Source organism: Octopus bimaculoides, chromosome 10 (assembly GCF_001194135.2).
Source record: "Octopus bimaculoides isolate UCB-OBI-ISO-001 chromosome 10, ASM119413v2, whole genome shotgun sequence".
Taxonomy (NCBI): domain Eukaryota; kingdom Metazoa; phylum Mollusca; class Cephalopoda; order Octopoda; family Octopodidae; genus Octopus; species Octopus bimaculoides.
The window spans coordinates 86,145,635-86,157,584 of record NC_068990.1 but is presented as its reverse complement, the minus strand read 5'-3'; the positions used below and the strand labels follow the sequence as shown (position 1 = coordinate 86,157,584).

At 35.6% G+C, this 11,950-nt stretch overlaps 1 protein-coding gene across 2 annotated transcripts in view; it reads left to right on the top strand.

The window, feature by feature from the left end:
* LOC106883016 (sushi domain-containing protein 2) overlaps nt 1–11,950 on the top strand; it is a 156,020-nt gene that overhangs the window by 88,905 nt on the left and 55,165 nt on the right. For both annotated transcript variants that reach the window (XM_052971346.1, XM_014933875.2), the window contains one exon: nt 9,471–9,624. In XM_052971346.1, coding sequence (XP_052827306.1) covers nt 9,471–9,624 — 154 coding nt within the window. The remainder of the gene's footprint in view (nt 1–9,470; nt 9,625–11,950) is intronic.

Below are 11,950 nucleotides of genomic sequence, written 5' to 3'. Positions count from 1 at the left end.
AAATTTCAACCCCCCACCCCCACCCCACCAAGCAGGCTATTTACATGCTAGAAATAACAGCCAAATCTCACAAAACTAGTGTTAGGTTTAGGGTTAGGGTTAGGGTCAGGGTTAGGGTCAGGGTTACGGTTAGGGTTACGGTTAGGGTTAGGGTTTGAGTTAGGGTTAGGTTTACCCTGTGGATCTATATAAAAACCGGGGGGGGGAAATCGAAATTTTGAAATTGAGATTTTTGAAAATCTTTTTTCAGAATCGGAATCTCCATAGCCTAAAACGTGGGATTCCATAAAAAAATAAATAAAACAAGGGGGGAAAGGTTCAGATTACATATAGTCCATCTGGACCTTATGATCATCATTGTGTTGTAGTTGTTGATGTTTTTTTTCTTTGTGTTCTTGTTCCGTGTAGTTGTAGTACTGCTACAGTTTATTTCATATATATTGTAAAAATATGTGTGTGTGTGTGTATTATACTTGTTGTTTGTTTTTAAAATAGTTTAGAAAATGTTGGGGGCATCTGTTTTGTGGGAAGGTTTTATTGTTATTGTTGTTAATATGCATATGTACTATTGATAATTCTTTTTTTTTCCTCACCCTTAGATACATACATACATACACACACACACACACACACACACACGCATACTCATGTATGTATATATATCATCACCTTACTCTGGTGTATTTGAAATTTGAAACGTTTCCAATAAACAGAACCATCAATTCCACCATTGCCAGACACAGACCTTTTTTTTTTTTTTGATTTGTCACCACTGTCACTGCCACCATCATCACCATAATCACCATCACTATGCGATTGTCATCACCATCATCATCATATTAAAGCAAGTACATGCTTACAACAAAAAAAAAATCAAACCAGAAGCAAGATTTATGTATTTTTTAATATATTTATGTATTTTTTTAATTGTTTTAATTGATTGCCCCCTTTCCCAAGACCTAGCCCCATCTCCCTTCCACATTTCCCTAGACCTGCCCTTTTCTTCTTTATCTTTTTGATCATTTCCAAAATACAAATACTTTTTTTTTTATTGTTGATATATGTTGTATAATAATAATAATGGTAATAATAAACCAGCTAAAATGATTTGGTGTTTTCTTTCAGCGATCATATTGCAATTATATTGTGCGTTGTTGACTATTTAGTATCACCAACGTTATCGTCTTTATCATCATCATCATCATCATCATCTTTCTAGTCCTTACTATTGTTAGTATGGCCGAGTTGGCACCACAGTACTTCACCCAGTTTCACTTGTTTTAGTCATTCAAAAAACAAGTTATTTTTCACATCTCCTGTTAGTGTGTGCTTTAGCTTGTTTCTCTTGTTTTAACTTTTCTATTGTTGTTGGGTCGTCTTTGTATCTTGATTTCAGACATCTTAAACATTCAGTTCTGCTTCTTTTTTTTTTTGTTTTGTTTTGCTGTAATCAGGGTTTTTCTTGTAGTTCATTTCTACATGTTTTCTGGATGGCAAGTCTTAAACATTTTTGGTTTAAACTAGGCTTTAATTGGTCAGTGGTCAAACTAAAAGGTGTTTTCTGAGGATGTAATCATTTTCTTTCTAGCAGGACTCCAAATTCTGTTGTGGTTGTTCAATTGTTATTTAGGCATGGTATCATCTTCAAATAGTTATTGAATTCTTTGGTGGTTGTATAGTAGAAACTATTTGGTAACGCTTTGCTCTATGATTGTACATTCCACATTTGGAGGAGAAGGATTCAGTTTCAAGCCTCATATTTTCATCATTGTTTTTTTTTTTCTTTTCCATCTCTCTTTTTCTTTCAGAACTATTATTATTATTATTATTATTATTATTATTATTATTATTATTATTATTATTATTATTATTATCATTATTATTATTGTTGTTGTTACTAATAGTCAAAACAACGATGTTAGTGGTAACTTTTTTTTAGCAAAATCAAATCAAATGGTTTGAATTCAATTTTTTGCTTTACATCACATCATACTATTACTAATATCCTCACGCCGCCATCATTACTGTAATCACCAATGGCACTCTCACCATTAATAATAATAATAATAATAATATTCACTACAATACCACACATACAAATCTATATTACAGATTATTAACAAAACTGTTTATTTTCTCTTTTGTCTTTTTGATTTTTAAACTGTTTTTATTATCAAATTGAAATGAAAAAAGCGCAAAAAGTAGGGAAGATACAAGTTATTTTAATCAAGGGTCAGGGTAAATTGTTGATTAAAAATGTGCCATTTTCCTCTTAAACTAAAAGAACCAAAAATGAAACAGAGATGGAGGAAAATAGTGATGGCAAAAAAAAAAAAAGCAACGGGTAAAATATATAAAGTGTCATGATGAAAGGTAAGTTTCAAAACTAAAAATTGACCATGGTGTAGATTGTTTGTTTACAAGTTAAGGCAGTGCTCCAGCATGGCCACAGTCAAATAACTGAAACAAATAGAAGAATAAACATAAAGTTTGGTATTCTACTAAGGTCCATATCTGCTAATGGTATGATTATGATGGCAATATAATGTTTTCTTACCTTAGAACAAGGTCATAAATGCTCAAAGAAAGGATATCATTGAGTGATTCCTACCAAGAATATGCTGGTAATTATTTCATGTAATGGTAGAATGGTGGAAGATGAAGTCAAACACTAAAATGATATAATAAAAATTGCAAGATATGTTTTGTTTGTCTCTCTCTGTGTCTGTCCTGCCCTCCTTCCACTGTCCAACTTTGGAAAATATCAAAACTGTTCCAACACCATGTTGGAAAATGATAGAAGTGCACAATGGAAGATTATATTGGAGAATATTTTCTTTGGAAATAATACCAACATGTTTTGTTGTGTCTCAGGATGGTCACTATGTAAGTAATTAAATACACATGCATTGGTTGTATTTCACTTCTGTTCTTATTATTAGTCATTTGGCTAACCAATTAACCCTTTTGATGCCAACCAGCCTGAAACTGCCCGTGGCTCTGTAGTACAAATGTTTTGTTTTCAAAAGTTCTGAATTAAAATCTTCCATCAAACCTCAGTCACAATTTTATGTTCTTATCACTAGCTTAATGATAATGAAGTTATTTTACTAAATTTGTTATATTTAAAATTAATTGAAAGAAACACAGAGCATCTCAACAAAAGTATAGTAACAAAAGGGTTGACTAATCGATTTTTTGATTAATCATTCAGTTAGTCAATCAATCAGGTTTTTTTTTCAAAATCCTTTCATTGCCAATCACATCCTCGAGAGTGTTAGCTGATTGGTTGATTGACTGAACAATTAATCTAACAGTCGATTGGTTAACTGATTAAATGGCTAACAAGTTGACTAATAACAATAAAAGAAGTGAAATAGAACCAATGTGTGTGTATTTATTGGCATAATGACCCTCCCAAGATACAACAAATTCTGTTTCAACACATGTGTTGATGAACTAAATACAAAAACAACATGATATGAAATGGAAACTTTATTAAACAAAGAAATACCATATATTCATGCAATAACATAACAAAAAAAAAATACATTGGAAAATAACACCACTTTATCAAAGTTTGTAAATGCATACTAATGTGTGCATAAGCACACAGGTGCAAGATTTAAGCATTATGGATTTACTGTTATTGCTGGCCTTGTGTCAAAATTTGAAATCAAAATGGATTTTTTTTTTCACTTCTTTAAAAAGGAAAATGGATCTGTCCAGACTGACTTCCATCAATGATGGATTTATTTGCCTACGTAACTACAATGGACTTGCCTATATAATGGGCTTGCTCGGCTGTGCAGTGTTATAGTTTTGAACTTTTACAAACCATGGATTTCCTCCCTCTAAAATGAATGGACTTGTCTGTTATTAATGCTGGATACACTTCTGCTAAAGCTACTCCTACCGCTACTCTTCGTAAAATCAAGGATTTGTGACCCCTTATGTTAATGATAATAATGAAGCACTTGACACGTGTGTAAAAACTGGATTTACCTGGAAAGCAGTGGAATTTACCTTTGTTATAACGGAATATCCTCTGAACAATGGACTTTACCTATGTTGGAAGGTTTGATATGTTTGGTAGTGGTGATGATGATGATGTGCTGTTATGTGGAATTCAAGTATTTTCAATGTGTGTTTTGGGGAAAAAATGTATCTTTGCATGTACATGGAAAGAAAATATGAGTGATACTGCATGTGTGTGTGTGTGTGTGTGTGAGTGCAATTGTTTTATGAAAGAAGAGAAAGTATGTGTATTGTGAAAAGAATGTATCTACATGTGTGTGTCTGTTATATAAAGTATATATGTGCATGTGTTGGAAACTTGAGAAAGAAAAGCATGTATGTGTGTATATATGTGTGTGCATTTGTTTTATGGAAAAAGAGAGACAGGATGTGCATATAGGGAAGAGAGATTACATGTGCATTGGGAAAAAGAGGGTTTTCGTACATGTCTGACTATCATGAAGCATGTGTGTAGTGAAAGAGCAGAGTGTATGTGTTAGGGGCTTTGTAAGGATACGTATATGTATGGAACCCATGTATGACTTGCACGTATTTCAGTTTGAAGATTAAACCGTATCACCCTACGCCATAGCACACGGTAGAGAATGTCATGTCTGCCGATGAAGATCTGTTGCTGCCCCCTGCCCTCCCTCCCCCACTGCTATTCACTGCTAGGGGTTTCCCATTCACCACCGTTCATAACCCCTTACCTATTTTGTCTCTTTATTTCTCAAAGTCTAAGGGAGCCGGATAAAACTATCAACATATGCAAGTGTGGCCATGCAGTAAGAAGTTTGCTTCCCAACAATAGGGTTCCATGGGCAAATGTCCTTTACTTTAGCCTCAGGCTGACCCAAGCCTTGTAAGTGGATTTCATTGGTAAAAACTGAAAGCAGCCCATGGTATGTGTGTCTGTGTCTCTGTGTATATATATATATATGTATGTATATATATGTGTGTGTATTGTTAAGAGTTTGATGTTTCGAGCATAGCTCTTCGTCGGAAAGGAGGAAGGGATATGTCCAAAGAAGGAAAAGAAATCACTGACAGCACATGTGTGTGTCTTTCTGTTTGTGTTTCTTCTCCCCCATTACCACTTGACAACCGGTGTTGGTATGTTTATGTCCCCTTAACTTAACAGCTGTTGCAGGATGAGTAGATGTGTGGTAGGCGGAGGAAAAATGGTCAGAGCAGGCAACAGAGTTTTGTTGACGGAGCGGAGTTTTTGCAGCCGATGACAATGTGTTCAATGGTGCAGCCATACACTGACATCAACTCACTCATCGATTTTCATCAAAATTGGACAAAAAAAATACAAAAGCTGCAGGAAAAATAACATTGTTATGGGAATTTCCATTCAAACACCCGATTAAGCTCACAAAAATCGATGCCAACTGAGCATTATCGAGTTTTCGAAAAATCCCAGCCTTATTTGAACTGCAGGGCATGTGATCTACCTATGTGCCAAAAATTATTAAAATCATTTGGACGGTGTGGGAGGAGTTAGAGTAACCCCAAACACATACAGGCAGACAGACACCATTGCACATTTGTGTATATAGATATGGTTTTTATTTTAAAGGACTCTGTTGAGTGATTTCGCAGTTAACATTAGCATAGAACTGATCAAATAACTACATAACTCTCTCACTCTCTCTCTCTCTCACACACATACTCTGTCTCACTCTTTCTTCCTCTCATTCTCCCCTCTCTCTCTCTCTGTTTCCCTCGATCTCTCCCTCACTCTCCTGACTATAGACTCAAGAGAATTTATTGAAAGATATTTTGTTGCAACATGGTGCTTGTGAGGCAATTACACAGAAGCACGCACGCACACACACACACACACACACGCTTGTTTAGATGATCCCTTGGGAGACCTGCTTGTTACATTGAGTTGGTCAAGTTATTACATAGAAGCTAACCCTCTCCAAATTAAAGACAGCAGGGGGGTTAGCTAGCATTTAATTGGCAACTGCATAGAACTCTCTCCATCTACCATTATCTCCCACCATGGGGTATTGTGATGTCATAGTCTTTTTTTTTTTTTTAGCATTGTTCTAGAAAATATTCTGCTGTAGTAGGTCATATCCAAATATGGTATTGGTGATGGTAAGAAGGTTACGACAACCATTATTGTATAATAGTGTGTATATGTGGAGCCAGCCACAAATAATCTGTTATCAGTAATATATATACAGTTTTGTTAATCTTCCTGCATTTGTATATGTGTTTTTACATTGGCAGAGGGGAGGGGGTTGTGTGTTTATATTCATTAGTGTATTATATGTATGCTTGTGTGTTTGAGTATCTATCTGTGTACTTGGATGGATGCGTGTGTATGTGTGTACGTACACGTAACCTTTGTAGGTCAGTACACACACACAAAAAAAAAAGCAGGTTCCAAACCTGTTTGACACCTCCTGCACAGAAGAGGTTAGTTAGTCGGTCATTCTATGAACTGTGTAAAATAATTTTGTGTTTATGTATGTATATGTATGCATGTGTGTGTGTGTGTGTGTATATATATATATATATATATATATATATATATATATGTGTGTGTGTGTGTGTATGTACATATAGGGGTAAACATGGTTATGTGGTAAGAAGTTTGCTTCCCACTGCGTGGCACCTTGGGCACGTGTTTTCTATTGTCCTTGGGTCAGCCAAAACCTTACAAGTGGATTTGGTAGATGGAAATCTGTCTGATCCGCTTTAAGAAGATCATCATATATATTTACATATATATGTGTGTGTTTATGTCCCTGTAACTTAGCAGCAGACCAACAGACTGAATTGTAAAGGCTTGACTTCCTATTCCAGAGGGTTAAAATCTTCAGTCCTGACTAACCCTCTTAAAACTTCAGTTGTAACTTATTTCAGGACGGTTACTCTCACACAAACACAAAATCCACCTAGACTGGTTACCATAAAAGGCCAGCCAAAGGATGGACAACATACTATAGTGAATGAACCTCTATGTGGTTGCTCAGTTTACTCAAGGTAATAGCCAGATCTCCCTCAAAATCACACTCTACCTGCTGGGAAAAAAAATATGGACACCTGGATAAGTAGTCTTAAATGCATTTTGCCTGAAAAGAAAATGGGATAGTCACAGCAGGAACAACTTTTGTCACTTGTTTTGCTGGATCAGAGCGAAACAACAGCAACTCTACAACCATTAGCTTATGAATATATTGTTTCTTTTACCACCATTCCTTTTGTTCCTCTGATCTATCAAATAGAGCTAACAAGAATAACAACAGCAACAACAATACCACAAACATTACCATCATTATTGTTGTCCTCTTCTTCATCTAAATTAGTAAACTGGAGATGACCCTTAATAAACAAACTTCTCCATGTCAAGCTTACAATGTCTCAATCCACCAAAACAATGAAACACAGATTTTATTCAGTGAAGATTAATCTACCCTTCCAAATCTTCCTTGTCCCTAACATGTTCCCAGTAAGCATCACCCAACCCACTGAAGGACAAATTTGGACCTTAGTCACACTGAGCTGACATGACCTAAAGCACTCCTAGCACTAGGAGTTGTGAATTTCCACATCAGAAACAACCATTTTATGTCTCCTTTTCTTTTTTTTTTTTAATCCTTTAACTCCACGTGGAGCATAAGACACTAACAAGGAATCTCCATCTATCTTGATCATTGGCAATGGATTGCAATTGTCCCCTCGTGTAGCTGCCTATCAGTGCTTCAGTTTCTGTGGACCTTGTCCATGTTGTTGGTCTGCCATGCTCATATCTTCCTTGGGGTTTTTGTCAGAGGGCTTGCCTTGTAATACTGGAAACGAAATTCCATAGATTGCGTCCCAGCCAGCCCCATTTCTTCCTTTGTATCTGGGTTTTGATAGATTGTTAGTACATCTGTTCTCTTAAGGCTTAACTGCCATTAAGATATTCAAGGATAATATCCAATTTCTTGGTTCCTCTTTTGTCTCAACTAACACAAAGTATACAATACAAGGAATTAGTTGCCAATTGTTTCAATCAGTTGATTAATATTTAAAAGTAAATCTATATATTCTTTGTCATGCTGTAAGGAAGATTGGAAAACAGTAGGATTTTTACATCCTTAATTCAGTTTATCTTCTCTTTATATTTTCTGGAACAGCTAAGGTTTTATTCTTTAAGGATTTCTTTAATTTTGTTCCTATTTATTTGTTTGGATTCATTTTCATTTCATATCATCGTATTTGTAGATTTTCATACACACATTAAATGTAGATATTAATAATGTTTCCTAAATGACTTAAGAACAACAAATATTAATTAAATTATGTAGCATCAAATATTTATTTCTTTTGTAAGAGTCACTTTCACTTTGAGTTTCGTCAAGGAAGGCTTATCAGGCTGTAAATGTATAGAATTATGATATAGCAATTTTATTGAGGAACTGCATCAGTTCCACTACTACATCTACTTCAACCCCTAATCTATACACAACCACTGGGTACATTTTATTGTAGCACTAACCCTAGAGGTGTTGCCTTGTCCTAGACAAAGCTAAAGAATACTCTTTAATCTATATTGTCTCCATTCACTTAAGCCAACGTAACCAAGGGAATAGAATAGAGAGTAATGGGAAATAGAGAACTAGGGCGAGGGATTGATTGAGGAGAGTTAGAGAGGAGAACCAGTATGGTACGAAATAGTGGGGGAGAACCATTGATAGACAGCAACATGTTGGTTGTTGACAAGGAGGTTGAATAGAAAGCCTGAATGGTCTGATAGGAAGGAAGAAAGAGTAAGGAAACTGTGAGAGTAGTGGATATCAATGTGTGACAGAGACAGTGATGGAAGTAATAAAGATGGGTAATGGTAAGAGTGACATGTCAGTAATGATTGTCAGAGAAGGGAGTAATGGAGACAGACAAACCGAATGATGGTTAGCAATAGAAATACAAATGGTGAGTTAGAATAGAATAGGGCAGATCCAATGTAATGGGAGGGAGATAATGCAATAACAAGGAGGCACAGTGTTAAGATGGATCCAAAATTCATCTACCTACCTACCAAATGAGAGAGTAATGAAGATAAGGGGAGGGGAGTAAATGGAGACTTGATATAAACATAAAAGAGGTCCTGAAGTATAGAAATACATTTCAACTTTCATCCTAACTTATATATAAGTGTATGTATGTATAAAGTATTGTTTTTCTTATGTATATATACAACCAGATGCACACATATCTGTACATGGCCATAGCCACTTGGATTAACACTTTTCTATATTGAAAATGATATGAAACCATGGAATGGTATTTAATGGTAGAGTTACTTAACTGTAATGTATACACACACACACACTTATGTATACCAGATTTTACTTGTGTTCCGCAGAAATTAATGGTTTCTGAGAAAATTAATATTGCAACACCAAGGGGAGCAAACGTCTTACCAGAAGTCTTGTTAATTCTTTCAGGCTGGACTTGATGCAGGAAACGGTGCTGCACATTACCAGATCGAAGGAACCCGATCTGCCCTCAATATCTCACAGAGCAGCAATATTGGTACACCTGGTAAATGGTTCTTCCGGATTGATCTGACCGACGTTCAGTTTGAACCTTGCATGGACGGTAAGTTTTGGCCTTTGTCCATTTGCATGCGCATGCTTGCACACATACACACACACCCATACACATACAGAAACTGGAAGTGCACTTGCAGCATAATGCACTCGTACATGCTCATGGATGCTACCAATATATCAACCACACACACACACTTTCTCTCTTTCTGTCTGTCTGTCTCTCTCTCTCTCTCTCTTTCTCACACGCTCACAATATGGAAGTATGTACTTTATGTCTATCCCCAAAAATGCTCACATAATCTGTAGCAGTCTTCCCACTTCACACATCCATCCATCCATACACACACATAATCTGCTACAGTGTGTCCTCCTCATATACACACATTCACACACAAAACCTGGGGTTGTATCCTCACCTCATTTTTTGTTGTTCTTTTGTTTTTTTACCTGATTATGTTTCCTTTCTTTTATATTGTATTGGTCAGCAAAACAGGTTGAGTCCATGCCCTTCAAATCTCCACCCGCCTCCAAGATTGCTCCAGTTGACTTGGTTAATGTTTTTCTTGAGCAGTTTCAGAAAAAAAAAATCATTGGCAGTGGGGTGGGGAGGGAGTGGGGAATTTCCAGAATTACGACACTCTGAAACTACAGCCCCACCACTGTCCTCTCTGTGTCCCCATACAATATTAACCAATGGTTACTGATTTCATGTTCATGTGGTCATCATGTGAAATATGTACTTTACTATTTTATAACAATTGGATATCCCATGAATGATATCTGTCACATATTTGTTATAGGGATCTCCTCTTTCATAGTTATCAGTGATGTAACTTCTATTTGTGTACAGTGTGGGAGATATTACATTGGTACTAATGAAACTATGTTATACATTTCTCACATGTATGCACATTTCCATGTACATTCATACATGCATATTTATTTTGTTTGTACATGTGTTTGAATGTTGTTGTTTTTCTTTTTGTATATATGTGTGTGTGTTTAGTTATATATATATACAGGGTGGCCCAGAACTAGGTTTACAGTTATCACAGAGGTACTTTAAATTTCTTTTAAAACATTTTATTACATTTTAATTTCTCTCTTACAAACTGAAAAGGGAGCTTGACAAAATTGACTAAATTAGCATAGTGTGTCACTGACCCTTATCCATTTTTCAAGAAAGTGATTGTGTGTGTGTGTGTATAAAAATATATCATCATCGTCGTCGTCGTCGTTTAACGTTCGCTTTCCATGCTAGCATGGGTTGGACAATTTGACTGAAGACTGGTGAACCAGATGGCTGCACCAGGCTCCAATCTGATTTGGCAGAGTTTCTACAGCTGGATGCCCTTCCTAACGCCGACCACTCCGAGAGTGTAGTGGGTGCTTTTATATGTATGTACATACGCACACATGTGTATATTTTTATATATATATATATAAGTATATATTATGTTCTGGGTTCAAATATACATACATGGGGTATTCGTATATATATATATATATATATGTATATATTAATGTTTTTATATTAAGTTTTAATAAAAACAAATTCAGTTCAGTTTGGTGGGTTACTCTATACTTATGTAGAGTACAAATTTATTATTTCTATACAAGAATGTTGTTGACAGTGACTTCAAAGTTTCAGCCAGCCAAACCATTGTCGGACTAAGTTGTTGTGGTTGCTTGTTATGGAAAGGTGTTTTGGATAAAATTTTAATTGATTAAATTTGGGATTACATTATTGCTTCAGATTTATTCAAGCATTTAGAACTTCGTAAACGAACCTGTAGGTATTTCTTTTTTGTTAAGCACACTCAAGGTGTGACAGTATTTTTGTTGCTTTTGGTATTTTTAGACTTTATTTAACTCATCAGAGACTATATGAATGCTAGACTAACTCTAATGCAGTGCAGTCCGATGGTAGCTTGGCTGGCCGAAGCTACAAAGTCAGTCAACAACATTCTTGTATTAGAATAATAAAAAAAAAATATACATATATATATAACTCTTTCTTTTCCTCTTTCTTTCTCTCTGTGTCTCTCTCTTTTCCTCTGTGTGTGTGTGTGTATATAAACACACACACCCAACACAGAGGCTATTTCACTGATATCCCATTATATATAGGCATTCACCTAAGTATATACAAATAGCCTGTTGCACACATGGTCTCTCTCTCTCACACACACACATATACGCACACACACTCACATATACTTCTAAATGCCTAAAACTTTGTGTCAATTTTTTTGTCTTTTTTTTTTTTTTGTTCCTGGCTAGGCACAATTAGCTAAACTCTCTGCTAGTTTCAGCTTCACATGTATCAAGTTCACCATTAAATGGTCGACATGATGAGGTATAGAGGTAGG